Here is an 18,077-nt window from a genome sequence, read left to right as displayed (position 1 = left end):
TTAAAATATGGTGGGATGTTCTTTTCTACATCTTTTTTGGATTTTTTTTTTTTTTAATGTGGTTGAGTCTTGTTTTCAAGCTCCAGATCCTTACCCTTTGGGAGGTTGCCCCTACTTTCTAAACAAAATCCATTCTTACAGGCTGTGTCAAGGTCCCCCAGGATCACACAGTGCCTCCCAGGACCACCCACTGTTGCTTGCTTGGTAGGGACATTAATAATAATAACACCTGAGAAGGATTAACAACAACAACCCTGTGGAGTGTGCACTATTACTTTTATTTAACAGAAACTGAGGCTTTGTGAGGTTGACTGAAAAAGCATGCAAGTGACAGAGCCAGAACTTAAGCTGGGGGTCTTTCAGTGAGGTTGAGTGATGGTTAATGAAGTTAAGATGTGAAATCTGCATTACCAGGGCTCAAGGAATATCCTAAGAGGCAAGATTTTAGGAGGAAAACATGGAAATAATTTTGTTTACGATTATCATTTCTTTTATAACTTGTTTTAAAAAGTGAGTTGGGTTCCCCAGAAATAGATAGGATTATTGGATTTGGCAAATAAAAACCACAGTACTGTGCAATATTCAAGACGTACTTACACTGAAATATTATTCACTGTTTATCTGAAATTCCAGTTTAACTTGATGTCCTGTATGTTATCTGACAACCCTAGAGCAAAGGCCTTTATGACAACAAACAAAAAACACTAATAAATTACAGAGCTAGAATTCCCAAAGCCGAAATCTGGGGTGCTCTGTGTGCCACATGTCTTTGGGAGGCCAAGGAAAGGGAAGTGTCGTGAGGGCTACAGCTGTTCTTGACTGAGCTTCCTTCTTTTTCCTGGTAGCAGACAGAGCTTTTGACTCCAGAGACCAAGCTTTCACCAGCCAGGCCGTTTAAATTCACTACCTCAAAATTCCTGACCTTTTCCTACTTTACATGGCCGTTGTGAAGATTAAATATAGCTGAGGTTGGGAAGGGGATATCATATATATCTTTAAATATTTATTGGCAGAGTGCTTTGGAAATACATTCTCAGAAACTTAGACGAGACAGTCTCCCCGCCACTCCTCCAAGAAAGGGCTTGAAAAGTATTACCAATATATGGTGAGCCCAGTTAACAGAAGACTCTAAAAGGAAGGAAAGAGCAAAAACAAGAAACATGTTTAAAACCTGACGTGAACTATGGAAAATGTAGTGAGATGCCAAAAGGGATACCTAGAGGAAAAACTGGATATCACTAATGATGAATTCCATACTTTCCAAATGGCTATGGATTCTTATTTCAAACATTACCTTGACACATAAGGACTACTGAATCACAAACACATCGGAATAGCCTAGTAGAGAACCAGGAATTGGTATCTTCTAGATACCAATTTAACTATCTGCTAACTTAAAAAAAAAACACCTCCAGTATCAGTGGCTTGAGGAGGTTTACTTTCTTTAAAACAAACAAAAAACACAATAAATTGAAACTGGCTCAGTCAGTGTTCATTTAAACATTTCTCTGAACAACTTTAATCTTCAAACTTTAACAAAAATCCAATCTACTACACATAAATTGCTGTGAACAGAAACTGCTTGAAGAGGATTAATCACCAGCTTTGTATGTCATCCTCTAACAAGGCCAACCACTGAATCACTGTTGAATTCTTCACGTGCAGCTACACCCAGTTAATCTTCAAGAAAGCAGCAAACTATGTAAATCTATTTAAACTGAGGAGATAAGTACTTCACTCATCAAAAGTTAGCAACTCTTATCAAGTACAGCTATTGGTTGGCAAGATCATTTGGAAAGAAAAGAAATACATACACACAAATTTTTATATTCACTCCTCTACCCCAAAAGACCCAACTGCAAACCACCGGGCAAAAAAAGAGGACTTGCTCAAAACCCTAAACAAGGACATGCCTCAATTTGTAAAAAACCAAGCATATGGCATAACTGAGTCAACCTCAAGAAAGCAGTTCCATAATGGAAGTTAAGGAAACACGAAGGGGGAAGTACCTAATAAAACAGTTGAAAATAAAATGGAAATATTTATTTTCTCTAATTAAGACCTTTTCAGCACAAAGCACTTTTTCTACGGAAACATACTAAAATATTTTCACAATTACAGAAGCGGTTTTCATTTTGGTTGTGGGGTGTTCTCATATAATCAGACTAGGTTTGCTTAATATCCTATATCTGAAAGTCACAGTTAACAATAATTGGACACACAGGCTTTTCCACTGAGACTAGAGCCAGCAGTCTTTGCCTAGATACTGTCTCCTGGGTTATCACTCCACTCAAAGCATCTTACTCTGACGAGAGCCGAGCAGGTGTATTTCTAACAAGCTCATAGGCCTGTGATACAGGAAAATCCTGTTTATTCTGGATGATGCCAGAGATCGGTGCTCCTTGGTGCCCTCCACACACAACACGGAGTAGGAGGAGGATGAGCATCACCCACTTCTGCTTTAACTGAAACTGGCTGACTCTGATATTTGCAAAGTTGTAAGAAGAAATCGTACAATCATTCCATAAAGCAATCCTTTGACATTGCTGCCAATCCTCAATATCCTTAACTCACTATCCAAGTCATCCACGTCATCATTCTTCACCTTCAACTCCCTTACCATCCCTCCACCCTGTACCCCAGCCCCCAGTCCAGAAAGGTGGGAGGAATCCCTAAACCAGACTTTCTGAGACTAGAAGGGTGATGGGCAGTGATGTGGAGAAGCTCTCTGCCAGTTTTCATTGAAATGTGCACGTAATAAGCAGGCTGCCGAGGTGTGGTAGTTTAAAGAGCTTGGCTGCCAGGGTCCAAATCCTGGCTCCGCACTTTGGGTCATACAGACTGAGCACGGAACTTAAACTATGTCTCGGTTTCCTCAACTGTAAAACATAAAGATATTATTACCTGCCCTGTAAGACTGTCAAGATGACTAAATGAGTTAATCCACCTAAAGCACTGAGAACAGCAATCCACAGGCCGCAAGATGCTCAATGATGGTTTGCCACTAATATATATGTATAATGCAAATATGACTCTGGCTTATTTTTTCCAAAGGTGATTTTCAAGTATTCCTCACATTCAGTGTTTTCCTCAGGCAAATTATCTTAAATCAGCTCTAACAGCTTACTATATATTAAAATCAAACTGCACTATACACCTAAAACGTACCTATTCTTTCATCTAAATGAACAGAGTATTGTGAACTGAAAGGTGCAAGCTTGATATCACAAAATCTTCTAAGAAGCATTAATTAGACTTCCCATTTAGACTATGCCAGGATGAGATCACAAAGTCACTCATGGTAACCAGGTCCCCGCGCTGGAAGTGTGTTTTCCCAGTGAATGGCTAAATACTAACAAAAGAAACCTTTGACTCAAAATACCACTGGTACCCAGGGTCTTGTGTCTGTATAATGCCTACACATTCATTTCTTTCTTCGCCTATAGAAAAAAAGAGTCTGTTTGTTTTTCTGATTCAGTCAGCCCTTTTAGTCTCTGAATCTAAGGAGAGCCCAGTGAAAAGAAGAGCATCTTATCAGCGTGCTCCAGACCAGCAGGCTGTCCCCCTCCACACACAAAACCTCCAGCCCCTCACAGCAAAAGGCCTCGCCCTCAGAGCTTTTTCCCCATTTCAGAGCTAACACCCCGCTGGGTTTTGACAACAAATAAATGAATACACAAGGCCCTTACATAATTAGCCATCTTTTCAGGTAGAGGGAGGTGGGGGGGGGGGGAGGAGGGTTCAGGAGAATATTCATTGTAAACTGGCTTGGTTTATGAAGTTGATGTAAGTGTACTGGATCCCAGGTATTTCTTTTAAATGAGGCCACAGGAAGAGAGTTCAGAGATGCCGGCTTCTGAATCTTGACAATTTTAGTATATACTTCAACCAAGCCACAAATGTAGATTTTTTTTTTTTTTTTAATTAAAAGGAGGGACTTTTCTTAAGCCAGGTAAAAGTTTCATTTACTTGGGCAGGAAGGGAACACAGACTAGGTGTGTTTACTGTCTTTTTAAGGGGAAGCTAACAAGTGAAAGACACAAGGGCCAGAAAACAATACTTTTGGACGCTGTCACTGTGTTCAGAAAATTAGGACCACTTTCAGACATATTTATGCTAAGACATGCTTTCCCTCCCCCAAAATGAGTCTGAGAACAAAAAGGACTAAACATAATCAGTAACCCTGTGAACGCCTTTAGGAAAGCCACCAGGCATCGCTGTCATCTGTCATGATCTTAACAGAGCCATGGTCTGCATGGAAGCATACAGTTTGATTGAATCATTATGGGGGTAATAACTTAATTGATTTGTCTCAGTGGCTAAGGATGTAGACAAGAGATATATTATGGAAGAAAAATATCTGCAATCGTGTTTTTGTTTTCTCAACAAGCATCTTGCCACTGACCTCTAAATCAGTTTAACCTTTTCTAAACAGACCTGCACATTTTTTACATAATTTAAGGCTACGTTTTGTTTTTGCTGCTGCTGAAAGGCTCTGTGAGATTTATCACAACATGGCTTCAGTAACCTTCTTTTAAAAACAAAGATGAAAAACAAAACAAAAGGCTATGAATATAAGCTTCCAGCTCCACTCATTTTCCCGGCAGGGGATTTTGATCTAACCACTAAAGTGCCTTTGGAGTTCAATCTGTTAAAAAATGTATGAAACGGTATTAAAATAGGAAAAGGCATGTGTATGACTCAGGCTTATCCAAGTATCTCTGCAACTAGATGTCACAGGATTCCCCTTTGCTGCTGGAAACTGAAAACCTTGAGAAAGTGACAGCACAAGTTCCTGTTTCTTTTTCTTTCTTTCTTTCTTTTTTTTTAAATATATAAATGGGAGGGGGGAGCGCGCGCGAACACACACACACACACACACACACACACACACACACACACACACACACACATTGGTCTTCCGGGTTTAGTACGAATCGGGTAGGTTCTTTGAGGTTCCAAGTGAAGACTGTTGTAGCCCAGTGTTACGACTTATTATCTTACTCTTACACACACAAAGGTTTCCAGAAAAAAACCCAAACTTGTTGCAGAGCTAGGCGAAGCCCCCAGCCCGGAGCGCTCCTGCTCTCGCCGCGCCGCCGCCCCTTCCCCTTCCTCCGCGTCCTGCCCAGCCCGGCCGGCGGGAGCGAGGGCATCTCCCCAGCTAAGGTCAACGGCCCGAGCCGTCCCCGCGGGCCGCCTCCTGCGAAACAAGGTCACCGCCCAGCCCGGTCCCTCCGAGGAGGACAGCGGAGTCTGGCCGGGCGCTGCCGCCTTTTGTAGATCGGGGTGGCCGGCCTCCGCGCGGCATCCCCGCCGCCGCCTCACCTGCTTGCGATAGGGCGTCCTGCAGCTGCTGCTGCCCCCGGGGTTGCCGCTGCTGCTGGGGAAGATCATCGCGGCGGGCGCGGGCGGCGGGCGCGGGGCAGCCTCGCCGCGAGGGGGGAGGGCGCAGGGAGGGGGCCGGCCGGGGCCGCGGCCGCTCCGGGAACTCCCTCTCGCCGCGCGGCGGCGGCCGGCGGGGGCTGCAGCTCCGGGCTGACTTCTCCTCCACCCTCGACCTCCCGAGTAGCCTAAAAGTGCGGCGCGGCGGCGGCGGGCAGGACTCGGGCAGCTCGGGCGGCCGCCGCCCTGCGTGCCATGGACGGGAGTTCGCGCGCAGAGCTGGCGGCGCCGCGGACTCTCCCGGCGGCAGCGGAGGAGCAGCGCCGCCGCGTCCCCACCTACCGCGGCCTCAACCACCGCCCCGAGAGCGCGCCCGCCGGGGGCGGGGAGGCGGCCGCGCACCGCCTCGCGCCGCGCCCAGGCCCACCCGCGCCTCCCCGCCCTCCCGCCCGGCGCCGCGCCCGCCGCCCCGCCGGCCCGCCGGCCGGCCCCCAGGCGCTCCCTCCCGGGCTCGGGGCCGGGGCGGGGGCCACGCGGCCGGGGAAGCCGCCGGCGCCCCCGCTCCGGTGCAATGGTTGGGTCTGGCTCCCCGCATGCCGCACATTCCTTGGAGTAGCCACCCCCCCTCCTCTTTTTTTTTTCCTCCTAGATTCTTGGCCTCAGCACCCGCTGCAGCTTTGCACCCCGGCTCGAAGCCCCTTTTCAGGGCACCGCGTCGGGGATCACGCTAACACCTGAGTAGGAAGCCAGCTGGTCCCAGTTCTATCTTTTCTTTCATCCTTCCAAATTACCCCCCCCACACACACCCCCTCTACCGTCCACCCTCCCAGAAAAGGTGCGGGCGATCACACCTACTTCAGTGAACACACCAGCCTTCCATCAAACCTCTGCAAATCCCCGTTCCCCCAATTCTCACGTGAAAATGTTAGAAGAGAAAATAAGTCTCCACTCCTCACCCCCTCACCGCAAACACGCACAGTAAAGTTCGTGCTTCATTCCTATGCCAAAGTTTGGCAAGCTTACCTTCGAGATGCCAAAATCAAATAGCGAAAATCATTTCAAGCCATCGGTTTAGCAAGCATTCTCGAAAACTGGAGTACGATCCTTCTATATTTAATTATTAGATACGACACAAATGTGTTCCACTGAAGGGACACAGAAACTGCAAAACAGGGACAAAGGGAGGAGGTAGTTTCCTTTGTTTTTCAACTGAAATTATTTAAGGCGATTCAAGATGCCCCCACTTTTTTTTTTTTTTTTCTGATCAGCTTTGCATTCGTTAGCATATCAAGCCCAGATAGAACCTGAGCAATGCAGATGGCCTCTAGAGCAAGTTCCACAGGCAGTGTGTGGATGGGCCACTGGGACAGTTGGCCTGTTCAGCAGAGACTATCAGGGATAATATTACCACACTAAGCGGTCAATATTACAGCGTTCTTCCTTGGCCTCTGGCCTCTAACGCCTCCCTGGAAAGGGCCATCTGCCATGATAATGAAAAATCCTAACTCGGCTATGAAGTGAAGGCACTCAACTTCTGGCTGCCCTAAGAAAAACAAAGTGGCCCCTATGGAAATCGAATCTTCTAGCAAAGCTGTGACCATTCAAGGGTGTTACCAGCAGCAAGGAGCTGAAAAATATCCAACCTAGATACCCTTCCCACTGCTGACCTCAGGAACCACCTCGGTATACAGAGGGGCTCCGAACATTCTCTGACAAAAGTGATGAGAACTAGCAAGTGTCACCTACTTAAAAACTATATACACAAACTATACATATAATTTCTAATTCTTCTTGTTAAAAAAAGAAAAAGCAGCAGTAGTAAACTTACTCTAAGCACAGCACTAGGTGAACAGTTTGGCAAGTAAGAACTTGCTAGATAACATTCAGAGAAACTATCTGTTATTTTAATTGATTGAATAAAAACAATGCAACTAACATTCAGTTCTGTGTTAATATATATACTATTTAGGACTACTCCATGCCATTTTGGCTGCTCCTTTGCTGTCTCCAGGCACTAGGTCCTTTTACCACAAGTCATCAAACACCGGTATAAAATAGAAGGCTTTAGGTAGAACTGTTCAAGTCATAGATGCCTTTTGCTGAGAACTTAATGCCCAAGACCCCAGCAGTTCAAACCTGTCATCTATGGAAAAAATTCCATGTACAACCTCAGTTGTCATGACTGGTCTCTTAGGAAACCACAGTCTAAACCACAAAAGAATAGCATAGATTAATTTTTCTATGGTTCTGCTCTAAGGTCATGATGCTTTGGATACTGTGCTCTTCTAGAACGGGAAGACTTGATTTGATACCCTGCAGTTGTTTTACAGGGTTAAGACAAGATTTTAAATGGTAATACAATTTAAATTGGACTACAAGAGCCATTCTAATAACTAGGTAAGTAAAATATACTAAGAGCATTAAAAATATTTCAAGGACTATTTTTAAGAATAAAAATGATACCTAAATAGCAACAAAACAAAATGTTCTATATGGTGGATGGCATAAAAGGAAACAAGGAAAGGTGTATATTTATACAATGTCTACAAGCCAGGGTTCAAAAGTTCCAGACTCAGGAAGGTACTACACATTTAACTAAGCACTGCAAAGAAAGGAGAAGATAGATTTTCCACCCTCAATGACTATAAATGTAAAATAAACAAAGTCACTAAAACCCAAATAATTTCAACCTAAAAGAAATAACAAATATTAAACCATATATATATAATATATACATATATAATCAATTATAAATATTCACAAGTGATTATTTATGAATGGCTATAAATAGAGACATTAGTGAGATTCATCTAGGAAAGTATATTTGACCTTTGAAAAAACTGTATTTTAGGACAAAGCAAGGAAGCACTCCAGAGAAACTCTAAGTTATCGTGGTCAAAATTAGAGCTTTGGAATCTGCCCAGTAGATGCTCATCTTCCTGAAAGGGAAACTGAGACTTTGTTGAGTGGGCAGACAATATCCTCCACAGCCCAGCTCAGTTGGTGGGTAAAGCTGTGGGAATCTGACCCAAGAGCAGTCAATCCACAGATAGGCCAGTGACCTATGACATGGCTGGGACTGAAAAAATGAGCAGAGCCAATCAGATCCTCACCCCCGGGGAATCTGATTCAGAAAACTGAACCAGTTAGGGAAGGGGCAGAAACTGCAACAGTGCCAGGGGTAGAACTGAGGCCACAAAAAGCCAAAACCATACGCAAGCCAAGGTTATGAGGAAGCAGAAACTATGAGTAACAGGAAGCTGACTGGCAGCAAACGGAGAGGCAAGCAGATGCCAGGAGCGGGTGAGCACTTGGCGGGGACATGATGGAGTCCCTGAAGCTGCTCTGGCTCTTCAGACTGACAACAGCCCCTCTGTGTGTATGGGTAACCAGCCCCACCCCTCGTTCTTCAGATAGCTTAAGTGAATCTGGACTTTGCAATCCAAGGGACAAAATTAAACAGCCAAACCGATCTGGCTCCACATTTCAGCTTTCCACTGACTAGCCACATGGCTTTGGGCAAGCCAGTTAACCTCTCTGAGTCTCAGACTCCTCGCTGACTGTCCTAAGTATATCTATGGTACTCCAACCAAAGTGCCCCACTCAATAAATGGCAGCTATTATTATTGTTTTCCCAGGTTTTATAGTGGTGGTTTGTAGACTTCAGCAGGTATACTGTGTAAATAACTGCTATTAGTAAGGCTGGCTGATCATCAAAGAGAAGGAGCAAGGGAGCAGGTTGAATGGACAAGCAAAAAAGACCAAATTTAGGTAAGGAGAGCCTGTGTCTTTGAGGACTGTTTGCTGAATGGCTGAATGAAGATGCTTTCCAAGGCTTAATCCTAAGAGGTTAAAAAAAATGTCTCACAGAAGGTCTGTTTCAAGAGCCTAGGTGAACTCAAGGTTTTCTCCCACGTTTGTTTTTGTCCTGTTTCCTTTAAAGAGGTTGTATGTTGGACCAGGGCCATTTCTGTATGAATGGGAAGACTGTGCGTGCTATCAGAGATCACACTGCGAGGCAAGAGGAGGCTATGAATGAGGCTAATAAGGACAGTGCCATCAGGACATGCAGGAGCCTGCAGCCTCACAGAGGAGATGAGATTTCGCGACTCCCAAGTGTTTGTAAAGCCACAATTTGAGAATCTGAATTGAGAAGATATCTGTCCCATAGAAATATTTTGAAAATGAGACTTTCATTTATAAATTTCACATCTCATTTCACTTTCACAACAACCCTATGAAGTTGGAAGGGTTATTAGGCTTCATTTACTAATGAGAGGAAAACAAGTGAAGACTCACTGACTTATCCATAGAGTTAGGAAGTAGCAAGCAAATGTTCAAACCCAGACTGAGTGAGGGTTAAAAGATCCTGTCCTGTGCTCCTTCAACACTATAAAGCTGGGACTCAAAAAAGCCTTATAAATAATGCTCCAATTCCCAGGTGAGTACTTGTAACCCCTACAGCACTGAGTTGCTGGACACGAATAATGCAAGGCATTAAGTAATAAGTGCCAGCCAAGTGGTACAATTACGCACTGTGCAAGTCCACTGCAGGGTGAGATCAATACAGGATATAACAAGGGCGTGGGGAGCTCAGCTGTATAAATGTTTTTGTTTGAGGGACATTCAGAAAGAAGCATTCTGCAGATGAGGAAAACAAAAATGTGTGTGTGTGTCTGTGTGTGTCTGTATAAGAGAGAGAGAGGGGTGGCATGAGAGAGAATGTAGATGTGGGGTGACTGCAATTGAAATCATCACTTACCAATAAACTCCTTAAGGCAGAAGGAAAATCAAAAAAAGGTAGGGGAGGCTCCCATTCCGACACGTGTTGCTGAGCCTCATATAGGAAAGAAAGAAGCCCTTGAATAAAATTACTCAAAGAAAGTGTGGTGGGAGAGCTAAACTTTGAAAGAAGCCAGGAATCAGCAGCGGGGGGCGGGGGGGGGGGGCGCCGCACATTGAGGGGTGTAGAGATGTCCAATGAGATAAGAATAGAATACCTCTGCCAACAAGAGAGCAGACCTGTGATAGGTTCTAACCCTCGATTGGTGCTAAGGCATTTCAAGCACCCTTTTTTATCTGAGTCACATTAAAAACAGAAAATAAGAGGGGGGAAAAGTTATCCAACATTACCTTACATTATAATATTTAAGGAATAAGATGTAACCACATAGTAGGTGTTAGTGTAAGCAGTTCAAACTTAAAAAAATGTGTTTACATTTGAGAGTCTCTATGTCTAAAATATAACAAAAGCCTCTAGCTCCCAGCAAAGCAGGAAAAAAAGAAAAAAAAAATGAGGTCAGCAGATTCTTCAAATTTCTGTTCTTTCTTGATACAAAATAGAGTTGATAAAATATCCTATTTCTAAAGGAGCAGCAATATTTTCTATTATTTACTATTTTGCTTTTTAAAAATTCTACAATCTTATTCTAGACCTAAAGTCTCCCAGGACACATATAAAATCACATGTGTATAAAAATGAAACTGCTATAATAAAATAAAACTATAGCTCTATAGCTATAATCCTGGAAGACATATAGAACAACATAAACATGGCCAAATTCTGATGAGTCTTATCAGAAGCAATATTCTAATGATTCTTAAATTTATCCTGGTGAACAAAACAGAAGAAATGGGCTTTGCCCTACTGCAGCTTCTCTGTATGGACTAATAAATGTCATTTATTGAGTAACTACTATATTCTAGGCATTTTTCTCAGCAAGTTCCTCTCTCCTGCCCTCATTCTCTCTCTTTCTCTCTCTCTCTCTCTCACACACACACACACCATGAGAGAATAATAATTAGCCCATTTTACTAAAGGGGAAACTGAGGCTCACTGTTAGCCTTCCCTGATGGTTCAGGCTTAAATAACCTTTCCAAGGCCACAGATCCAATATGATAGAGCTGAGGTTTGAACTTAGGTCTTTCTGAATCCAAATTGCCTACCCCCAATGATAGTCCTGATGACTATGATTACTGTGATCTACAGTTCAAATCCAAACCCTGTGGGGAAAAACCTAAGAGCCCAAGCCTGGGTGTGCATCTAAGCTTCACCGATTACCAACTACATGACTTGGGCAAATCACTCTTTAAAAGATAAGAAATTACACTGAATTTCCATTCAGTTTATTACAAAGACAAAGTTTCCAATATTAGATTACATACTTAATAGTACAAATACACATTCTGACCCAACCTAGCTCCTGTATCTTATTCAATTAATGTTTGCTAAGATGTAACTCCTCTTGCAACCACTAGTCTTATTCTCAGGGATAGCTGGTAGAATGGAGTTGGGAGAGAAGCAGAAAAGAACCTGGGATGGTGATTACATAAAAGGTATTTCCAAAATCCTGAACTGAAACTGAGAATCGAATTTCCCTCACAAACTAGTGGGAGACCATATTCGAGATTAGCTTCATTATGGGACTCATAAATGCTTATCAGACAACTAACATCCTAATCATCATTTGGGATATTTATTTCTGTGGCACAACATCCTCTAAATTTCAAACAAATAATTTATACTTAATTTTATGTATAGCCTATCATAAATTAGTTACTTCCTTGCTCTTGCAGATTAGTTAATAAAATCAAAGCTCACTCAAATTCCTGGCATAGGTTCTCTGTAAGTTAAATTTCTTTCCTATGTTTTTCTAACTTGGGAACAGACAGAAAGTACTTAGGAAGTCAACAGAATTTGTGAAAAACTAGAGCCAAAAAAAAAAAAAAAATCTCTAAATCATGAAAAACAGAACTCATCACCTTTCCATAGGTAAAAGTCAACTGTTTGAATGAAAATTTGGAGAGTACAGACTGAACAACTACCTTGGACAAACAAAACCCTCATATAAGCCAAGAATGACAAAAGGCATAAGACATTCCTAAATGCTGGGAGACAAACAATGTCTATGCAAAACCTGGGATCCACAGCACAGATTAGGGTTTAAAGCATTCAAAATACAGAAGAAAAAAAACAATAAAAGTTTCCTTTCTCTTTAGTTGCTAAGAAGACCATTAAGTTAATTTTACCTGAAGAGGAGGACAACAGAATAATAAGTGAGAATGCTAAAAAGCTTTCTATTCTCCACTAAATTATAAATGTTAAGGTTCACATAAGAAAATATGAAATTAGAAGTAAATTTCTATTCAGAGGGGGTAGATGAAGACAAACTTTCAAGTAATAGCATATTTAGTTAAGAGTACTGCAATGGGCTACATAAGGAGCTTATAAAAATTCCCTACCCTGAGTGTCTTTAAGAAATGACTAGTTCTGGTTCTCTAATACACTTAACATATGGGACAAACAGATGACAGACCTGTGGCAAACTGATACTCCCCAAGCGAAGAAAAGGCAAGGGAGGAAACTCTGATATCGTCATGACAATATGACTGATCATGACGTCAGCAGTTCCTAGTTCCAAACTATAAAGAACACTCCCAGAATGCTGACAGCACCCTAAAAAGATCCTCCCAGAACCACCCTTCCTTCACCTCCCAATCTAATATGTAATCTACTGGCAGATTTGCTGAAGTTTCAACTAAAGGATTATTAAACGTTAAAATCCTGTGAAAAATTCTTCTAAATTGGAGGAAGCACTAGGAGGAAGACGTAGATAATTTCTGAGGACATTTTTCAGACCTGTATGTTATAATGGGCTTCCCCAGTGGTTTAGCAATAAATGACCTACTTGCAATGCAGGAGCCTGAGAAGATGAGTTAAGATCCCTGGAGGAGGGCATGGCAACTCACTCCAACATTCTTGCCTGGAGAATCTCATGGACAGAGGAGCCTGGTGGGCTACAGTCCATAGGGTTGCAAGAAGTCAGACATGACTGAAGTGACTTGGCAGGCAGGCAGGCATATATTATATTATTTTGTTATATTTTATTATATTATTAAAATGTTATAATTTACAAAATGCTTTATTGTACATCTCGTTAAAGTCTCAGGGAAGGTGGCAGGGCAGGCATGATCCACTTTTTTTGAACAGCAGAGTGAGCCTCAGGTAGGGTTAAACAATTTGACTTAGGTCATGAAGCAGGACCTCAAGGTTGGAAAGTATAATTAAATGCTAGTTCCCATGCCTGACGTATAATAATCACTCAAGAAATAAATCAATATAGAATAATGCAACTGTCTCTCCTTCAGTTCAGTTCAGTTCAGTTCAGTGGCTTAGTCGTGTCCGACTCTTTGCGACCCCATGAATTGCAGCACGCCAGGCCTCCCTTCCCATCACCAACTCCCAGAGTTCACTCAGACTCACGTCCATCAAGTCGCTGATGCCATCCAGCCATCTCATCCTCTGTCGTCCCCTTCTCCTCCTGCCCCCAATCCCTCCCAGCATCAGAGTCTTTTCCAATGAGTCAACTCTTCACATGAGGTGGCCAAAGTACTGGAGTTTCAGCTTCAGCATCATTCCTTCCAAAGAAATCCCAGAGCTGATCTCCTTCAGAATGGACTGGTTGGATCTCCTTGCAGCTCAAGGAACTCTCAAGAGTCTTCTCCAACACCACAGTTCAAAATCATCAATTCTTTGGCGCTCAGCCTTCTTCACAGTCCAACTCTCACATCCATACATGACCACAGGAAAAACCATAGTCTTGACTAGACGGACCTTTGTTGGCAAAGTAATGTCTCTGCTTTTCAATATGCTATCTAGGTTGGTCATAACTTTCCTTCCAAGGAGTAAGCATCTTTTAATTTCATGGCTGCAATCACCATCTGCAGTGATTTTGGAGCCCAGAAAAATAAAGTCTGACACTATTTCCACTGTTTCCCCATCTGTTTCCCATGGAGTGATGGGACCGGATGCCATGGTCTTAGTTTTCTGAATGTTGAGCTTTAAGCCAACTTTTTCACTCTCCTCTTTCCCTTTCATCAAGAGGCTTTTTAGTTCCTCTTCACTTTCTGCCATAAGGATGGTGTCATCTGTATATCTGAGGTTATTGATATTTCTCCAGGCAATCTTCATTCCAGCTTGTGCTTCTTTCCTTGGACACCATGAAAATGAAAGTGAAAGTTGCTCAGTCGTGTCCAATTCTTTGGGACTCCATGGACTATACAGTTTATGGAAGTCTCCAGGCCAGAATATTGGAGTGGGTAGCCTTTCCCTTCTCCAGGAGACCTTCCCAACCCAGGGACCGAACCCAGGTCTCCCACATTGCAGACAGATTCTTTACCTGCTGAGCCACCAGGGAAGCCCAGAAATACTGGAGTGAGTAGCCTATCCCTTCTCCAGCAGATCTTCCTGATCCAGGAATCAAACTGGGGTCTCCTGCATTGCAGAAGGATTCTTTAGCAACTGAGCTATCAGGCAAGCCCTTGGACACCATGACTGATAATAAATTAAATCTATCCATATTTAGCCATTTCTTTTAGAAGGTTCTTTGTTAAACAGCCTCCAAATCTGAATCTATTCATTATATTCCTACCCCAGGACTTGAATCTGTGTCTTCTATAGATTGTATACAGCTTTTTTCTGTATTCTACAGTGTCTGACCCATAAAAGTGAGGGTGGAGTCATCTTACTTTGAATCTTAACAATCTTGTAAGATTGCTTAAATAGTCTGTAAATCTCTAATGAGTTCCTTAACCCACTGTCCTGCACACAGTCCGTCCTGCTGGAGGTGTGAATGAATGAGGAACAATAGCTTTCTTACATAGTCACACACAGGGAGAGACACACAGAAACACACACACAAATGACAAAAGATGAATTTCATCCTCTTTTGAAAATGATCATGAGGTGAAACTAGAAAGAGCTGAATGTGAGAAATGGCGGGATCAAAGTTTAAAGAGTACATTTCACAGGTTATATTAAGCATGATAAATTTGCATCCTAATCTTTCGATCACTTGGGATTCTAAGAGAATGTTGCATTTTGCATTTGTATGTTACTTATTAAGGAAATGGGATACCACGATCAAATGGTTTCTCTCTTAACCTCAACTACTACTGTCAGAATAAATCTTGCTTTACTTTTGAAGGGAAAGTGAAATGTCCGACAAATCTCTGAGATCAGTTTCCTATAAATATTTGGATATAAACTGTATATCATGCAATCTAAGATGCCACTGATTATAATATGCTTAACGACTACTGAGATATTAACATTTGAAAAAAATGGACAACAGCAATTACAGAACACCGTGAATTAGAAGATGCATCCTGATTTCAGCTATGCTGAAATGTGAAAAAAGTGAGCACTAGAATCTGTTCAGAATGGCACACAGGTGTGTGAAGACAGTGCATGGATACCGTGCACACACATGTTCATCTTACAGCTTAACTCCAGAAATACATTTTTTCAAACACTCATTTTTAACCTTCACAAGAACCCAGAGCTACTAGGTGACTGCAAGCAAATGACTCACACAGTCAGTTTTTCCAAGACCTGACTGTGTCTTACTAGTGAGCACAGCCTCCGCGAGTCAGAATGAGAAACTTTACCCTAATCTCACAAAGGAACAAACAGCTGTCAGCTTCCCTCTCAGCCACCCCACCTCCTATCACCTCAACTTCTACCCCTAGTGCTTTAGAGACGCAGCACATTTATATAAGAAAAGTGAAAGGAGATGAGCTTAATCTGTAGACATTTATCAGACTTCTCCACTCCACGTCTTGTTATCAGTGCTCTAAAGCTGTCAATTACAAACAAAACTTAAGAACATTCATCCCAGATGTTACTTCTTTACCAAGTTTAAGGCACACAAATGCATGCAAGTGGACACATGCACTCAAAAGATTGTTCAGGGCTGTTCTGGCACTTAGCATCAATTCCAATCTAAGAGTCTACCTTTTAGCAAAGCCTGGAGTAGTAATTCTCAGTCGTCCAGCACTTCCATTTGGAAAAGTAATTTTTATGTGAATCAGGTAAATCGGATAGAAAGACATATCTAAAATGATTATTACAACTCTTAAAATTGATATGAAATTACAAAGTGAATCAAAAGCAATAACTTAGCAGGTGAGATGACTCAGTTATAGAAAAATATATAAATGGTTCACACTTAGAGCAATGACTTAGTAGCTGTTGGTATCCTAGGGCTCAATTTGTTCAGGAATCAACCAAGTCCCATTTCCTCCTCCTTCCTCATGCACCTTTCCTTTTAGTCATTTCATTGCTGATGTGAAGATAAAACCGATAGGAAAAAGTGAAACAACTGGTCAACTTATTAATTCACTTGAGGTTGGCCAAAATGTTGGTTACAGATAAATGAATTTCATTTATCTGTAATGTCTCCCTTGTTATAAGAGAAAATTATAATTGATTTCACACTGAATATTACCTTATAGAAATTATTAACACATCCACCCACCAATATATTCTAAGCCCCTAACTCAGGACCTGGCACACACTAGGCATTCAAATATTGGTTTAATGAATAAATAAGCAATATGTTTAAAGTGCATGAGAGTCCTTTTGAAACAGATATTATTATGTCCTAAAGTACAACCAGCTTATGATTTTAAGATATGCTAATTCAATGACAGATTATAAATTTGAATTTACTAGCTCAACTTCTTCAGTATTAAAGAATATCATTCCAGCTTCTGTAATGCATGATTTCTCGAGTGATTTGAAAATATATTCTATTTAGGGGCTCTTTTAAGAAGTTTTAGACTTCATTTAAGCTATTTACCAGGGACATCATTTAAGTAAATCAGGGTACAAAATATTGCAAATCATGGTAGAGACTTTTTCCCATTTCTATACCCTGTCTCCTTCCTTTTTTAAAAAATATATAATTTAAGTTTTGATAATTACCAAATTTTTAAAAAGCAGATATACAAACTCTTATAATTGAAAATCATGTAGAATGTTTCATTCTATCACATGACACTTAAATTATATCACTAAATAAGAATAGGCAAACTGTTCATAATTGTTGAAGATATTGCCTCTACTGCTGCTGCTAAGTCGCTTCAGTTGTGTCCGACTCTGTGCGACCCCATAGAAGGCAGCCCACCAGGCTCCTCCATCCCTGGGATTCTCCAGGCAAGAACACTGGAGTGGGTTGCCATTTCCTTCTCCAACGCATGAAAGTGAAAAGTGAAAGTGAAGTCACTCAGTCGTGTCCGCCTCTTAGCAACCCCATGGACTGCAGCCTACCAGTCTCCTCCGTCCATGGGATTTTCCAGGCAAGAGCACTGGAATGGGTTGCCATTGCCTTCTCCAAGATATTCCCTCTACTTGAGTGTATATTTGAAATTTTTCATAATTAAAGTATTTTGAGATGATACAGTGTACTAAACGCCTCGTGAGGTTGGTTTTCAGAGGACTGCAGAAACCAAGGCAAATTGATTCTTGGTGCTCCAACATCTAGGAAGTTTTCTTTTAAATAACTACTCTGTCTCTCCACTTTGCTCTTTTCTCCTAAAAAGAGAAAAACATTTATAAAGTTGATATATGAGACTACAGTCTGAATAGTACAAGAGTGACAGCAAACCCGCTGGAAAATGCTATCTAATTCCAAGTGATGAAACATATCAGGATTCAGTCAGTTTCTACGGTCGACAGTGAAAATGCCCATCTTCTAATTCAGCAGTCCCTCTATGGTCCTTACCGATTCTCTTTTCATTTTCATCCTTACTGATTCTCTCTTCATTTTCGATATCTTATATCCATTAGTTTCCTCAATCTAGAACTGCTGGAATCTCTTCTGTTTCTCCCTCTAACCAGTCCTTATTTG

General features: G+C 41.8%; 1 protein-coding gene across 16 annotated transcripts in view; it reads right to left on the bottom strand.

Moving 5' to 3' along the window:
- The window catches only part of RBMS1 (RNA binding motif single stranded interacting protein 1), a 217,886-nt gene that overhangs the window by 124,788 nt on the left and 75,021 nt on the right, over positions 1–18,077 (bottom strand). For 2 of the 16 annotated variants that reach the window (XM_069577344.1, XM_069577339.1), the window contains exon 1: positions 5,329–5,825. The exons of 8 other annotated variants lie outside the window; for them this stretch is intronic. In XM_069577344.1, the coding sequence (XP_069433445.1) occupies positions 5,329–5,397 (69 nt within the window). In that variant the 5' untranslated portion in view covers positions 5,398–5,825. Of the gene's footprint in view, positions 1–5,328; positions 5,827–18,077 lie in introns of those variants that run through there. 6 more of the 16 variants (XM_069577337.1, XM_069577340.1, XM_069577348.1 and 3 more) reach the window with 5 other exon arrangements.

This window comes from Ovis canadensis, chromosome 2, assembly GCF_042477335.2.
Source record: "Ovis canadensis isolate MfBH-ARS-UI-01 breed Bighorn chromosome 2, ARS-UI_OviCan_v2, whole genome shotgun sequence".
In the NCBI taxonomy this organism is placed as follows: domain Eukaryota; kingdom Metazoa; phylum Chordata; class Mammalia; order Artiodactyla; family Bovidae; genus Ovis; species Ovis canadensis.
Note: the sequence above shows the minus strand (reverse complement) of the source record. Positions and strands in the feature narration are given on the sequence as shown.